This window comes from Thermobia domestica, chromosome 13 (assembly GCF_964235325.1).
Source record: "Thermobia domestica chromosome 13, izTheDome1.hap1.1, whole genome shotgun sequence".
NCBI classification, from domain to species: domain Eukaryota; kingdom Metazoa; phylum Arthropoda; class Insecta; order Zygentoma; family Lepismatidae; genus Thermobia; species Thermobia domestica.
The window spans coordinates 90,016,226-90,033,877 of NC_137466.1; the positions used below are offsets into that span (position 1 = coordinate 90,016,226).

The 17,652-nt window shown below is 32.4% G+C and overlaps 1 protein-coding gene across 5 annotated transcripts in view; it reads left to right on the top strand.

Annotated features, from left to right (window-relative positions):
• Positions 1–17,652, top strand: part of HSPBAP1 (HSPB1 associated protein 1) — a 69,778-nt gene that overhangs the window by 27,278 nt on the left and 24,848 nt on the right. For all 5 annotated transcript variants that reach the window (XM_081736052.1, XM_081736056.1, XM_081736053.1 and 2 more), the window contains 2 exons: positions 636–809; positions 16,224–16,360. In XM_081736052.1, coding sequence (XP_081592178.1) covers positions 636–809; positions 16,224–16,360 — 311 coding nt within the window. The remainder of the gene's footprint in view (positions 1–635; positions 810–16,223; positions 16,361–17,652) is intronic.

Here is a 17,652-nt window from a genome sequence, read left to right on the forward strand (position 1 = left end):
CTGAAAATTTGGGTTCCTTATTAAATTGTATTTGTTTATTAATATGTAAAGATTTATAGTATCGCTCGTTGTTAGATTGTTGGCTAAAATTTATTATGCTTGTTTTGGTTTTATTTATATTAAGCTCATTGTTTGCTGTCCATGTTTCTATTGTTTGACAAGCTTAAGTACAGGTTGATGAAATTCGGTTTTGTTTAAGAACATTTGAATCATCAACGTGCAATACACCATTATACGTACTTATCACATTGGGTAAGTCATAGCTAATTAACTAACTAAAAAGAGAGATGTGAAGATATATAAAAGGTACGGCAGTTTTTTTTTTTTTTTTTTTTTTTTTTTTTTTTTTTTTTTTTTTAAGCGGAGTAGATATTAGTCCTATGTAGTTTTGAAACAACTTTTGATTGATTCTATTATTGTAAGTTGTCTTACAAATACAGTCTCCCATTCTTCCGTTATTTACTTAGTTTCTAACTGAAGCGATGCATTTTAAAATACATATTACTAGGATTTCTTTTCTTAAATGAATTGCTTTCCTAACACAGTTGCAAATACACCTTTATTACGTACACACCTTCTACTAGTGCTACTAAACATAGTTCATAATAGATATATTTGCTTCTCCTATTGGACAGGAACCATGTTGGGAAAGATGTTGTAAAATTAAATATTTCACTATGAAGGAATTTGTTTCGTGGCAACAAGAACAGAGTTCCAAACGAAGACAAGGGACGTCTGACACAGAGTGGGCTTATTTTGATTACAAGTACGTCCATGAATGGTTCAAAGGGAAAAAAGAAATAATAGAGGTGAGTCAATGTCGTCCTTCCAGTGAGGTAAGGGATAAAGCGGAAATAAAATTTGCAACTTGATTTCAATATATATATATGTATGTATGTATGTATATTCATGTAAAATATTAATGTCAATATTTTACGCTAAACTTAGTATTCCTGAGTAATGATATTCGTAAGTGTCAATTCTGGACGTGATTTTAGTGTTTTGTGTACTGCGTGGATATGAGTGCGTCCAATATGTGTTTAAATAAATTCGTTTCATAATGATAATGCGAGCCAGTGGAGTGAGTTGAAAGTTTCAAAATACCCCTACTTCGAAACGTGGGTATCGGCTGTTCAGAGTTCACTATTCACTATCTGAATAAGGTCTCAATGTTTAAGGATACTTTCGGTTTGTGAGCGCCATCTTGAAATCTGTCATATTGGATCAAGGTCAGTTTATCAGATCGAAAGGGACTATGAAGTAGGATATCAGGTTACTAATTCAGTAAGAATTATGTAAACAAACTGTCGTACATTTGGGGGTAGAGGAAGGAATGGACAAATGCAACACAGAAAAAGAGAGACTGCGAGGAAAACAACGAGAGCAGTATTATTATTTTTGTTCGGAAGGGGGTGAAAAACACTCAAAGGAAAACTGATAATACTTCGAAATTAATGAAGAAAAGAAGAAATCATAACAGTTGTTAGTATAGAAGTATGGGTAAAAATACATCTACTATGATATGGATACATAAGAAGAAAGGTTATGGTATCCCAAAAAACACGAATAAAACATTGGATTTATTTTTAAACAGTTGAAAAATGAAAAGAGAAAGTTAGGGATGATTCGAATTTATTATTTTTGTAATTATTTGGACAGAATGAGGAGATGTGAAATGTTAGAATTACATAGATGTAGTGTTTTTAGAAAAAGAAGTATGGCCGTGAACTGGTATGGAAAGCAAGGTAGAAAGTGTTTATATATACTGTTCTGGATACGTAGTTTGATATTATGTGTACAAATGTGAGAAGGTATATGTTCCGTATTGAAGCTTTGTTAAAAGAGGAGAACTTGGAGAACTAAATTTAGAAGAACGGTAAGTAAAACTTGATAACATCGTATTCATTGCATACTTATGTTTTTATATCTATGTATTGAAAGAGAGCACAACATTTGGTAGAGCTTTCATAATATACTGTACTCATAAATTATTTTAAAATCTTGTAAGACATTCCATATAAATATTTACATTACTTGTCATTTATAAAACTATTGTAGGATCTTACAAATTGATGACTTACTTAACATATTCATCTGTAAAATAAAGAAAGAAAATATATAGTTTTTGTATTGATGTTCTCTTTCATGAAATCAGTTTATTAGAATCTGATTCTTAAATACAGCTATATTGAATACCAACATATTGCAACGATACCATCATATAAAAAGGTAAAATAACTCATTCGCTCCTCATCAACGCCTAGACCGAACTACGATAGCTAGAAACGTAAGACTTAGAGTATTACTTTTTTTTTTTTTTTTTTTAATTGTGGAATAAAGGGGAAAAGATCTCTTGAATTACTTACCCTGAGGAAGGGAAAGGTTTATTTTGCTCGGGAAAGGGGATGCAAAGATAGAGTATTTCACGAATCTTTGAAATTGGGAAATAAAAACTTATCGTATAAAGTCCTAATCAAAATAAGCGAATGGGTTTTTCGCCGTTTTCAAATTTATTTTGTATACGTATTCCGAAACTTCCAAGTTCAGTGTGAATTTACCGTAGAGTAACTAAGCTAACTACTTGAGGCAGAATTAGTGCCACTGTGTGATTCTAGTTCTAACGCGTTGCCAATTAAACCGTCATTTATTTTCTAATTGTATGGCAGAAAGCAGTTACCTGTTATTTGTCAGTGTATAAGCACTCTTATCAAGTAAAAAGCCAAACAAGATTTCTGACTAGAACTCACTTAAAACATATTTTTACTACTGGATTTTTAAAAATAAGTATTGCAGGGTGCAGCGTGAAATAATGTAGTGTTTTTATTGTTTTTATAAATTCAATAGGACAGTTACCTGAAAGTGAAGTAAGAAAAGCTATGCACATAAACACAAAGTACAAGTGATATAGTATAAAGATATCAGACTTAATTTAAGCTCTGCGGTTAATCTTGATAAAACGAAGAAATAATACATTTAATTGTGCCTAAACAAAATATATTAATACGTTGTGTCTACGCGAATTAATTCTGTAAATTAATTAAATAAAGTACGTACTACTACTAACCAGTAAGTAGAAAAAATATTCATTAAAAGAGCATCATGTAACATACGTTTTAACCAGGGTGGAAAAAAATCATGATTTTTTTCAAAAAAATCATTTTTGTTGATTTTTTTGATTTAAATCGATTTTTTTGATTTAAATCAAATCTCTTTCTTCGTATAATACAAGTCGCGAACTGAAGAAAAAACATTAGGAATTAGTATTAAATGTTAATTATGCCATTTAAGTGAAAGTGTTGGGTTTTAATTTTGAATTAATTCCCAATCGTTAACCTATTTCAATCCCAAACAATGTTCCTTAAGCATTAAGGAAAAAGTACAGCAATGTATATCAACATGACACTTTTCTTTTCACGAAAGTTACTGATATTTGGCAGGGTCATATTTTTAAACAATTGGAACTAGCTAGCGGCACGAAATACATATAAAGTACATAAATTTCGCCTAAAATTAACTAACTCACCCTATGACCTATGGAACCCGGAGGTTCAATTGCATGTTCACAAAAGCTCTCCTGACTTCTATCATTAGTCAACTGAATCCAGTTTCTATTTTGTATTCTTATTTCTGCGAGATCCATCTTAATATTGTCCTCCCACCTGTGCCTAGGTCTTCCTAATAGTCGTTTTCCGATTGGACTTCCAGTTAAAACTTTGAAAGGGGTCCTACTTTCTTCCATTCTCGCTACATGTCCTGCCCACCTGAGCCTCCAAGATTTGATGACCCTAACAATATTTGGTGAATGGTATAAATTATGCAGTTCCTCATCATAAAGTTTTCGCCATTCATTTCCGTTCCTTTGGGTTCCGAATATTCGTTTCAGGATTTTATTCTCAAATACTTTCAGTCTGCGTTCTTCCCTCAGCGTAAGCGACCATGTTTCACAACCATACAGCACAACAGGCATAATTATCATTTTATGTATTTTAAAGCTTCAAATTCCTCGACACAATTCGCGACGATAAGAGATTTTGAACTGAATAATAACACGAATTCCCTGCTTTTAATCGATATTTAATTACTTTGTGAATATCGTTTTCTGATTCTATACATTAGCCGATGGCAGAACTTTCTTTGTCTTTATGCGATGAGCTTTTGTAAGTCAAAAATTTTCTGCAGGAATTCCAAAATAAAAAAGAAATCAAGATCAGTTCCAGCAGAAGCAACACTTGTGATTATTAAAAATATGCTTTATGTGACGTGAAAAACAGTTCAAATGCGAGTTGTACGTGCATTTAAGACATCTATACATAGCAGGCACGTTTTTATACTTTTCTGTTGGCTATTTTATTTCCTCTGACAATTTTTCCTGCACAGGCGCGGCAAATTTTCTGCGATCACATCGCAGATCGCGGCATGTTCTGCAATGGGGTCAAGTATCCACTTTATCAAAAGTATTATTCGATATTTTAACGCATTCAAAATTTGTCGTATTACTATCCCGAGGAACTTTTATGTATTTAGTACATAAATTTCGCCCAAAATTTTAAAATTTTTTTTTTTTTTTTTTTTGTTTAGGAGAGGGGATCGGACCCCTCTAAAAACGCCCCTATTATCTGGAAACAAACAAATAGACGTGGTCCATGGTGATTTCCCCGTTGGAATAGAAAGAAAGCAGGGTTCACCCGTAACCCGTTCAAACGGGATTTTCCCTGATCGTTCCCTACATAATACTCGTTTTCATACTGTGCTTACATACATTTGAGTCTCATTGTATTATGATTATTATCTTCCATAATCGAAATAACAGAAGAGAAACGGAATTTTACTTAGTTTCACTTTAAATTATTTCATTTCGGAATTTGATTTAAATCAACGATTTTTATTAAAAAAATCAAGTGATTTAAATCTTGATTAAAATCGTGATTTAAATCAGACTGATTTAAATCAATCCACCCTGGTTTTAACTGCCACATTTATTCTAAGTTTAATGTGCAAATTACGTGGAGAATTAGGGATAAATCTCCCTTTGTAATCAACAATTTTGATTTGGATTATATATATATATATATTGATTTGGATATAGTTCCCGTAAAAGTTCTAGAAATTAACATTGTTTCCGCACCTAACTAATAATTATATCTTGTTTAGAAAATTAATTACGTCGTGGAAAAACACAAGTAACATACAAGAATTTAGTGTATTTACGTGTAATATAATTATTACCAATGCTGATAAAGAATATACTTTGATGCATGTTAATCTTAACTAAATCAGTATTTAATGTCTCGGCTGTCGTCAGAAAATAAAGTTGGGACGGGAGTTTATCAAGGATAGACTCTTACGATGAAATTTTCGATTAATTTGTATATATATATATGAATTATTCTTAACTAAAAATTTGATTAATGAATATACGTTGTTTTCAGGAAACTCACTATCAAGTGCATAGTCATTTAGAGTACAAAAATGGAACTGCTGATGTTTCTCAAAACATTGATTTGAATATTTGTGTTCAAATTTTTGATTAGAGGAGGATTACTTCACAATTTGCTTTTTGAAAAACTTTGTAGCACGTAGAATCAGTAGTGGTTTTAGATTTCCCACGGAGGAATTTGAAATAAATAGGGAATGAAACTAGTACTGCGAAAATACTGGTGACCCTGGTTGAGCCTGAAGTGAGGAATGCCCTGGGGGAATTCCTTTTCTGTGAAGCGAAATTTTCACCCAGGGCTACCCCTTGAAATCATCACATTAGAATTATTCCTCTACACGATATAATTTATATGAGTGATAATTGTACATTAGATTCCAAGGTTACATTTTCACTTGAAAGAAATTAATATCAAAATCATTATTAACAGACATCAATCCAATGTATAAATACATTTTTGTTTCCCATGACAGATTACTTTCGTAAAATCAAGAATTAATACATTGAAAATTTCATACTATACAACGCTATATTATTGCGCTCATGGGACTTGAATATATTCATTTTTAGAGTCAAGTGGTCAAGGCGTTTCGTTTCGATTGGATTTGAGTTTAGCATTCTTGATAGTAGCGAGGCTATATGAGACATGGACCTACAGCTTAACATGAAATTCGAACCACATGAGCTCCTACTAGAAATTGAACCCGGTTCTGTCGCGCCAAAGAGGAATATGCTAACCAATAGCCACGAGAGAGTTCTGTGTTTGATAACGATTTTGATCCATGGTGGAGTACTTGCCTCCAATACAAAGTGGTTGAAACGCGTTATTTTATTATAAGAAATCATAGTAAACAATCCTGAACTTCACTTCGTAATTAAACGATTAAACTTCAAATTTAGTCTCATTTCCATAGAAACACATTTTGGATTCGGGATGCCATTCTTAAAATATTACATTATTATTAAATCGAATTTTGACTGTTGTACCCAATTTTGAAACGATTTGTTTGAATCTAATGTAGATGATTTAATTTATATATAGGCCTATATCTAGTATATAAAAAAAATAATTTTGAAAAAAAAAAATCCTACTCATGATGTTTTCTTTTTAGGTCATAGTTGGTTTCTCAATACTAAACTGAATCGGTGCCTGAAGAGTAGTGTGGCCATCACCACCATCCATGCCTCAACCCAATCCAGTACAAAATAACCGTAATGGCTTAGAAGGGTTAACTCAAATTTTTGGCTAACCGAATTATATCCGATTCTATTCTGGACTACTATGGAGATATCTACTTTTATAAAGTTTCAATGTGTTAATTCGAAGATGTTGCTGAAGCGACACCCAGCATTGAAGCCTTTGAGTTTTAGTTCAGTTGAATAATATCATTAAGTTTATTTATGGCACATCAACACGAAAGAAATATTACTCAACTGTATATAAAAGAATGTACTGTTACTTAATTTGATCAATAAAAAAAAATATCAAGTATTTGTACATCTTTTATTTCAACTCCATGTTTATTAACAACAACACTCTTTCCTTTCATAAGGAGTTGTTTCAAAGAAAGAGCAAAAAAAAAAAAAAATTAAAAAAAAATAGAAATGAAAGTGGAAAGAAAAAAAAAATCCTCATTCTGTTATTCCTATCTACATTATACATTCGAGGTCTAACTCCGTGTTCCATTAAGCGTACTTGAACTTATATCTCCATTTAATAAACAAGCAGCACCAAAAAAATACTATTATTTTTTTTCCCCACAATGTCTAATGCATTCCTTCAACATATTTATAGTACTGAACGCATTCCCTTCACAGGGAACAGAAGCCTGACATCTCTATTTCACTTCACTCAGTAATATTCATTCAGTTATCCGGAAAACAAACATGACATCAGCATTAAAACTATATGACACAAATTAACATATACCTATCTAACTAATCTAACCTAACCTAATATTGCCTAACCTCATACAAATACTGTAATAAGAAAATCACAGGATACTTAAAACATAACTCATATTTTATTTTAATATTACGGATAACTTTCATAGCAAATGTAGACAAAACAGCATTCACATAATAATAATAAAAGCGAGAGACACATGTACATATTAACTGCACGCTATGAAGTCTACCTCATCAATTATAGTCATAAATTTTTAGTAATTTTTGAAATGGTGCAAATGAGGGTTTTATTACTTTGCATAATTTCGTCCTCATTAAATTCAGATTTATTTACCCGTGAGTATCACCATGGCAACGCTCATGGAATGATTTAAAAAAAAATCCTAACATAAAAAAAAAAAAATGTGCTCAGTACCTCCAGCAACATTATCATCTAGAAAATAGATAAAATATTCCTAAAACATTCATTCAGACGATATGCGAAACTCATAGCATCAGCCAATTATTTAAAAGCACAAGGTTAACGAACATTAGAAACGGTAAGTTAACGCTCATTACTTATTTCTCCTTCCCCCAAAGACTGTTTGAATGTGTGTGACGTAGCGGTTTGTTTAACTACTATTTATCATTATTGCAAACATGTTCATAAATTGGTGATTATTTAAGATTCGAAATTTTAGTTCAATCATCCCAAAAGATCACAAATATTCCAAGTGGCTAGATTCATTGACGAAACTTCTGGCGTCTTCAAAGTGGAGGTTGTAGTAAAAACCTATATATCTCAGCTGAATCACCTTTTTACACAGTGCTGAAATTACCTGGACTGCATACTCTTGGTTCCTAGATTACCTTCAACCATAATATACACATCCTGGACTCGATTATTACTTTAAAGCAATCCCTATTCCGGAACCAGGCCGTATCAGCATCTTGACAGGACTCAGTCACTCTCTCCTATATTTCACGGGATGAGTCCCATTTTTATCCAAAAGTGTGCTAGGTTAGGCCAAATCTTCTTTTATAATGGTTGATTGTCCTAAATATTAAATTTACCTGCACAGTTTTCTTAATTTTTCGAAGAAGACTCTTACCCGTTCATTTCTTTCTTGAGGCTCTTCTTTACACCTTACTCACTCCCCTCTTACAAGGCTGGATTTAACTATAATATATATTTTATTTAATTTTCCTACTCATAAAAGACAAAATCAATTTTAACTAAAAGAGAGGATTAATTTATGCTATTTTCACATATCCTATTATCTTCTTTAACACTGCAAATTTAATTAGACTGTTCCAACTTTGACGCATACCAACATGGCGAAAGTCCGTATAAACCAAGGATCTTATAAAATATTTTATAAGATCCTTGGTATAAACTAATATCCACTCGATAACATATGCTAATCAATGCTGGAATTATTGTATGTAAATCTTTACAAGTGACTATAAAACTTAAGCTCATTACAAAAACATTGCTGTATTCCCACGCTTATCAAAATAATCATAATGCTAATGAGAAACAATTTAAATATCTATAAGCAATAGATTCTTTGTTTACCTTTGAGTTCACGTTAGGCCTAAAGTTAACGCAGAGTCTGTCAGACTCCGCGTTCGACATAACTTCCCGTTCTACCGCCTCTCCAAATTGTCGCTTCCACTACCTTCTTGGTTATATTGAGTGTATATGCGAAAATTAACAACGTGTCGGTAGTTTTTGCGCAATATATTGTTCGGAGTCTGACAGACTCCGCGTAGTAGTAATGTGACAAAAAACATGCGTAGGGGACATTCCATGTCAAATCACCAAGCCATCAGGCTTGACCATCTCAGATTTTTGTAGAAACAGGTGCACAGCTTTATTACAATGGGAGATGAAAAAATCCCAAATATTACCTCTTTCCTCCTGAAAGTGTCCCCATACAGGGTGTTCAAAAATGTCAAAAAGGGCATTTTTTTTTTCAGTTACAGTGATTAAAAACTGTCATAAAATGGTTATTATATGCACCAGAGACAGGAAACAAACACCATTGGAAGGCTTAAAGACTGCTTTATAAGTTGTACTATATTGAACAAAATCTGTAAAATAAAAAATAACACTTCAAAAATTCAAATTAAAATTTGAATTTTGAATTTCGCACAGAAATTTCCCTGCAAATTTGTTCAAAATTTTCGAGATTGTAGATTCATATGTGTACTAAAACATCACAAGGTTTCATTTTGGGCACTCAATGGGATCCGATTCAAAAATCAACATAAACCAAACATTGAACAATATTGACCATGTGAATATCTGGGTTCAGATCGCTAACCACTTGCCTGTAGCTATTTACCTGCAGCATCAAAGGAATTTATATTCAATTTCATTTGTTTCTTGATGTATTCATTTGAATTTACACAATTATCCACCTTTCGAGTTACTTAGGGAGGTATTACGTTTCCGGACAGTACTATATACAGGTCATTATTCTTGTTAGTCCGTATGGATATTTCTAAATTTATATTGGCTACATTGATACAAGTTATTTTCCTTCCTTTGTTTCAGGATTGCTGTCACAGACATGTGGAAGTGCATAATTGAAATAAGAAAAATAATTTATTGACTAATTGTTTGTGCTGATAGTGTGTGAAGTTTTCGTGAACAGTGTCACTGTGTTTCATAACACATTTGATACAAATATTGTGAAAGAGAGGGAAATATATCCTCCCTTTCATAACAAGTTCTGTAACAGCAATCCTGAAACAAAGGAATGAACGGAGCGGATATTAGTTTATACGGACTTTTGCCATGTTGGTATGTATCAAGGTTGGAACAGCCTAATTAAATATGTAGTATTAAAGAGGATAATGGGATATGTGAAAATAGCATAAATTAATCCTCTCTTTTCAGTTAAAACTGATTTTGTATTTTACGAGCAGGAGAATGAAATAAAAATATTTATTATAGTTAAATCCAGCATTGTGAAGAGGGGGTGAGTTAAGTGTACAGAAGAACCTAAAAATACGAAACAACCAAGTAAGAGCCCCTTCAAAATTAAAAGAAAATGTGCAATTAAAATTGCTATTGTGGACAAAAAACTTATAAAAAAATGTAATTGGTTCAACCTAGCACACAGTTAGATAAAAATGGGGCTCTCTACCTGTAAAATATTAATTAAAACGACTGAATCCTATTGAGATGCTGATACGGCCTACTTCCGGAATACTAGTATGGATAAATCTCAGCTAGAGATTTATTTAAAGTAATAATTAAGTCCAAGATGCGTATACCAGTGCAATCCAAAGTGGTTTAGGAACCAAGAGACCAACCAGGTAATCTCAGCACTGTGTGAAAGGTCAACCCAGTTTCAGTACACAGGTCAGTGGCTATAACATCCATGTTGTAGAACTCCAGAAGTTTCATGGAAGAAATTTAACTAGTTGGAGTATTTGTGACCATGTTTGGATGACTGAACTAAAATCTTTCAATCAGGAACAATAATCGTTTTTCTAGTCATGTATGTGGCAATGGTGAATAGTCTTTAAGCAAACCGCTACGTCACACAAACTCAAACAGTCTTTTGGGGGAAAGAAATGAGTAATAACAGAATCTAATAATCATTAACCTTGAGTCTCTTATAATTAGCTGCTGCTATGAGACCTTACAGTGAGAGCTCTGCACATCGTCTGGATGTTTACATCTTAATAAATATGTTATTTATTTTCTAAATGTTAATATTGTTGATGGTACTGAGCAAATAATTTCTTTATATCAGAAGTTTCATCATTGCATGAGCATTGTTATGGTAATATTCCTAAAAATTTAAATTTAAATTTTCATGACGAAGTTATGCAACATAATAAAATCCTCATTTGCACACTTTCAAAAGTTACTTAAGATTTGTTATGCCTGATAATATAAATAAAGGCTGAGGTCAATCCAGTTATAGCGTGCGATTTATATATGTGTCTGATTTTTTTATTATTATTATTGTGTGAATTTCTTATATGTAATATGAAAGTTATCCGTACTCTTGACTATGTCTTGAAATATCTTACGATATTTGCGATTTCAGTATTTGTATTAGGTTAGGTAGGATTAGGTTTAAGTTAGATGTTAGGTTAGCTAGAATGGAATGTTTAACTTGTGTTGTCTAAGCTGAAATAAAAATTATAAGGCTCCTTTTCCTATGCGAAGAGAATGTTTTTAGTGCTATGATAAATATGTTGAAGCCATGAGTTCGGCATTATAAGAATAAGAATAATATTTTGTTATTGCTTGGTTATCAAATGGAAATATAAATTTATCACGCTCAACGGAGTATGGAATTAGACCTCAACTGTATACTGTACACTGTGGGTAGGAATAATCATGAGAATTTTCTGCCTTTTCAATTTCATAAAAGGTTTTTTGTTCTTGGAAATGACTCCTTATGAAATGAAGGAGTGTCGTTGTTTAATAAATATGAAGTTGAAATAAAAGATATGCGAATAATTGAATTTTTATTGGTCAAATTGAATAATGTAACATACCTTGTTTGTTACAGACAAGTTAATAGGCTCAATGTGAATTTGGATTATATTACTCATATTATTATCGTATTTTTATAATAGCACAATTTAAAGTATTCTTATGTTTATTATTCTTTCGCAAACATTGCTTTGTTATGCAGATTTTGTTGTGTTTGAACGGTGGTTTTCGTGGTAAACTGCTCTTGAGTCTGTTGTGCCAATGTTCTTCTTCTTCTTCTTTTGAGTCCCACAGAGTAAGAGAATATACAGGCATAGGGGCATTACGGAATGAGGCCAGTGTCTAACATTGATTTCGAGTTTGAAGTAATGTTGTAGTATTTTTTCTTTTCTATATATTTTGTTCATTAATGTTTGTATTTAGTGTAAATTATCTTTATTTCATGTAACAAAGTGTTGGTAAAAACTTCACCGAAATTTCCGACAGAGAGAATGAGAGAGAAGCGACGCGGTGAAATGACTGTTTTTATATATACTGTGTACTTCACCCACGCCGGATAAACTTGTGTTTTGTGCTTTCTTTCTTTGGTGGAAGAAATTTAATTATTTGAAGTGTTGAAAGTTATTTCGTAGTTCTATTCTGTATAACAAGATTCTCGAAGGAGTCAAGCCACCTAAAAGAATATTATTCTTCCTGAGTTGTGGATGAGACGCAAATAATTCTAATGTAAAGAGGGGAGGCCAGCTAAGCACATGGTGATTCCTTTGTCCGTCCTCGGAGTTATGCAGTGATAATGGCATTTTTCTTTCTCTTGTGGCTGCATTCCAGGTAATGTGACTAACTTTAAGTCTATCTACGTTGACTGTTCTGCATTGGAACATCGAAGTGAAGTGAATTTAACTTTCTTTATTGGAAATATTGAATTTTAAAACTAGAACCGTGGGAAGTTAATGGATATATATTTAGTTCAAATAAGTTATTACGGAACAAGATTGTACTAAATGAAACTATTATTTCTTCTTAAGAGCTATAGTGGCCTATCAGAGTTAAAATAGAGAGCTATAGTGGATTATTTAAAGTTGAGATAACGAAATTAAAGCACTGGTGTTCTCCAGATGTACAAAATAATATTTGTGGGTATTAAAATGTATAGTTTACGATTGTATCTTACACACGACACGATGTCCGAGTAAAGAGTTCCTATGGGAGGAACCTTCTCCCAAAGGGGCGCGGCCTCGAATAGTCTTAGCCAGCCCTCTCATCATGTAAATCATACGTAGTGTTAATCTCTCTCTCTCTCTGCTGTGATGTCTATTAAGTCTTGTGTTAAACCGCATTATCAGTTTACTTGTTTATTATCTACTGTTAAAGCTCCAGTTTAAGTGACGTATATCATAGATTGATGGTGTTTACCAGTGCTCCTCGCTATTTGCTATAGGTTCAGATGGTTATATTGGTGAGGTTGCCACCTTACAGAGGTTGTTTTAGATAGTGTCTACATGTCTCCAAAGTTTTGACTCGGGTTATTCTATGTTAAAGTAAATAAGCTTAACTTTGCTCGTCTCGTTGAGTTTGTTGACATTCCAAGCTACGTTAAGTCCAATCGTTATCTGTCAGTTAACTGTCTGTCTATATATATATATATTTTCTCGTCCATTTGTCCAACGTTTATCTAGTCAATACATAAATATCTTGTCCAATCGTCGTCTATTAAGTGTGCTATATACCATCTTGTCCATTGTCTACCAAATTCAGATTGTCCATCTACTATCTACTGTCTATACTGTCCGTCTAATTTGTCCGCCCGGAAGGGAACACTATTATTAAACGTCCAAATCACTAGTTGCTGTGTCGGCCCAGTGAATGTTCGGCTGTACACGTTATTATCTAAGCTGCTACGGCATATTGCGCTGCGTGAAATGTGTGAACAGGAGTTCGATCATGCTGAAGTGGTGTCTGAGACGTCAGGTGTATAATATTTGACTCCGTTAATATTATGACATTAAGTTGGTAGTAAAATGCGCCCATGGTTGGAGCTGCCGAACGGGGAGGTTCAGTAAATATTTCCTCCGTTCCTTCGTCGGTTGTGGTCTTTGGCACCTGAACTGAACCGGAAGCGGTAACACTTCTTTCAGCGGGCGATCGTTCAGGCGAGAATCACTCTGTTCTTGTTATTGTGCCGTACATATGATGAGTGATGTGAAATTCTTAAACGTTTATTCAATTTCCTGTGACTAAAATACAAGTGTTTCTCTTAATTGGTGTGACGAAGTGTCAAGTAACTGTGTCTAACTCTTACAGTACAATCTACTTCAACTATTGGTTTACTGACAGTTCTGTTATGAAAGATGAACAATGGAAATCTGATAATGGTTTATATTGTAAACTAATTTGATATGAGGCTGACAGACAGAATTCTAATTGTATTTTTTTTTATGTCTATAGGTTATAGTATATGTGTCAAGGCACCTTACGCTGATTGTAATATTTTGGTTAATTACAACGACAGTAAGAATTGAAGCATTGTTAATAAACCATATCAAGAAATGAATATGTCTTTTTTTTTTCCTAAAGTACTTAAGACAAATCAAGGTAAATATAAAAATATACATAGATTCAAGGTAAAGCTTTATTAAAAGGGATTAATTAACTGGAGCTGGTACTCTTTCCTCTAATCTGCATTCGCCGGAGATAAGTTTCTGGTTCTTCATTCTTTTTTTTTCTTTTTCCGTTTTTCGTTTTATATTTCCGTTGCGCGAAGAATTCCCTTCTTGGTTCCTTTCGAAGTTGCTAGGACTTCGAATCAGGGATCAAGAAGGTGAGTTCAAGGGAGGCGGTCGTTACGTATTGGCAATAGTCAGGCCTTCCCTTGAACTAGGCTTTAGATTGTAGTAGTGGTTACAATAACGTTACATTCTTTTATATACAGTTGATTGGTTGATATTGCGTTCATGTTGATGTGCTGTAAATAAGCTTAATGATATTATTCAATTGAATAAAACTCGAAGATTTTGATGCTGGGTGTCACTTCAGCAAGATCTTGGAATTAACAACCTAAAATTTTATAAATAGTTAGATAATAAAAGTTCAACAGTCCAGAAGAGAACAAATATCATAAACTTTCGATGGATTTCATCTGGTCAAAATTTGAGCTAGTCCTTCTAAGCCATTATGGTTATTCTATGCTGCATTGGGTTGATGCTCGAATGGTGGTGAGGCCACACTACTCTTCGAGCATCTATTCAGTGGGGTATGGATAAACCGACAATTATGTTCTAAAAGGAAAACATCATGAATAGGATTTTTTCTTCCTAAAATTAATTTCATTTCATTTTTTTATTATTTATAATATATATATATATATATATATATATATATATATATATATATATATATATATATTAAAACATCTACGTCAGATCAAATTCTTATAATAAAATTAATGCGTTTCATATATATATATATATATATATATATATATATATATTAATGGGACTTATCGTTAAAAATTATACTATCCTATTCTTGAGGAATTTGAACGCAAAACATTCGAATTTCGTAAACTTTAAAGAAAACACACCACTAATTTTCATTAAAATCGGATAAATTGTACGAAAATTATAACGGAACAAACCAACACATAAAGACATGTAGAATTGTATAGCAGAAATTCGCTTGTGCTTGCTCAAATAAATTGTTTGCTGCGTTCAGTTATCAAGTAAGATATGTTAGTATCACGTTGCAAAATCTAAGTGTTTCTTTGTCTGTATAACACATACTTTCAGGTTCTATTACTCATTGTTCCAAGATTTGATTTTGAATCTGGCGGTGTGAGGGAATTTTAAACTTATAGACATTGGAAAATAGTGAAATTTCGAATATTACTCAGGCGTAATGTATCAATTTCCTAGTTATACCAAGCAAATTCTTTCCTTATAATTAATTTTTCCTGGTGGCATTCTTGACGAGGATGTTATTAGGTATTTTTAGAAACTGAGTAAGACTTTTCTGTCAAGTTAGCTTAGAAATCTAACTTTAACAAAGATTTTTTTAATGTTCTTGGATGTGAACATTGTGTAGGTTTCTTTTTTTAAGAGGTAAAACAAAAAGGGAAAAAAATGCTTTAGTTACTGTTTACAATCCGTAAGATTTACACCTAATACAGACAAACGAATAATTTTGTCGCCCTACTCCACCGTCTTCGTGACCAGTATGATCATTTATAATGATTTGAAAACTCATGCTAGAGGAAGATAGTATATGCGCATACAATTTTTATATGTACACTTGGAATACAACGGTACTGTCAATCAAATTTTTGAATTCGGGCAACTCAGCACTTTTTTTTTCTTTACTTTCAAGCGAGTACTGATCTAAGAGTGGATAGAATGTGGATTATAATCTCAGTATAAAGTTGCTTAAAATTATTTTCAGTTGACCAACTGGAATGATCTTGGTTTTCCTGAACGAGGATCTGAAGAATCAACGTTGTGGATCGGCAGTGAAGGAGCTCATACTCCGTGTCATATTGATACGTATGGATGCAATTTAGTGGCCCAACTGTATGGCAGGTATGTATTTGTATGTCGAACCTTTACCGTATGTGATATAAAGAATAGGTAGGAATCACTGAAAATTACCAGGTTCTATGATTTCCCTACAAAACTATATGTATTTTGGAAACTTTGCTTGCGAACGACACATCAAATGTATTACATTACTGCTTCTCAAAGAAAGAAAGAAAAAAAATCATTTTATGAATCCTGGCTGTGTAAAGCCACTTTATTACACTCTAATAGCCGGAGTGGAATTAGATAATTTAGTTCATCTCCATAGTTACAAATTCTTACACCATAAAATAAATATACTATTATTTATTATTGTTATTGTTATGCTCAACGGTTATCAATGTAGAAAGAAAATAGAAAAATTATTTATCTATTATTTCCGGAACTTGCAATAATGGCATTCTGACAAGAAATCTTATAAATACATTGTTCCTAAGTCTGTGTTCAGCCATCCTATAAAATACTCTCTTATTCAGATTTTTTTCTTGTGCCAATGAATAAGTGATTTAAATGTTAGTAATACATTTATTTCTCTTTCGTTTAACAGCAACAATCAAATATCAACAGAAGATACAAGAGAACAAAAAATATGTTTATTTTGGAACCAATATGATAGCTACAGATAATCTATGTATTTCGTAATTGAATAAATTTATATAATAATTTTCTTAATATTGTGGCAATATGTGTAATGTGATAAGACCATTTTAAATGTGTTAACTTCAACGAATTTTTACTTTTAACACTCAAGATAATATATATATATCTATTCGAAGCTATTGTTATTAATTGTAAGAGAAAGATTATAATTTAGACAATAAGCAGTTACATTTACATTCCAATTATTGTTATTCTCCAATGCCAACTATCTATATATTTTTTTTAAAAAAATGTATTTCATTGTATATAAACTATTACAATAAATTATCGCTATTCAACGTACGTCTACTCATTTGCGTAGCTATTTGCAAACCACAATAGTAGCAAATGAGACATTTGCAGTTATCCTTGCTAAGGTTTATTTTCCATTATAATTAGCAGCATTCGGAGCAAAATTCAATCATCGCGTATAACTGCCATAATAATTTAATTCACGAATTTTCTGAGTTAACTGTGCCCAATTAGACTATTCAATAACGTATTCAATTTTAAGAATAATAAGATGGATGACTATGTTCAGAGGACATGGATGTATTGTCATAGACATGTTACCGATAAATTTGAACCACCTCCATAGGCCTACCTAGACTTGTGTGCAGACAAGACGAGTTTAGTTGCTCATCTTAGGAAACTTA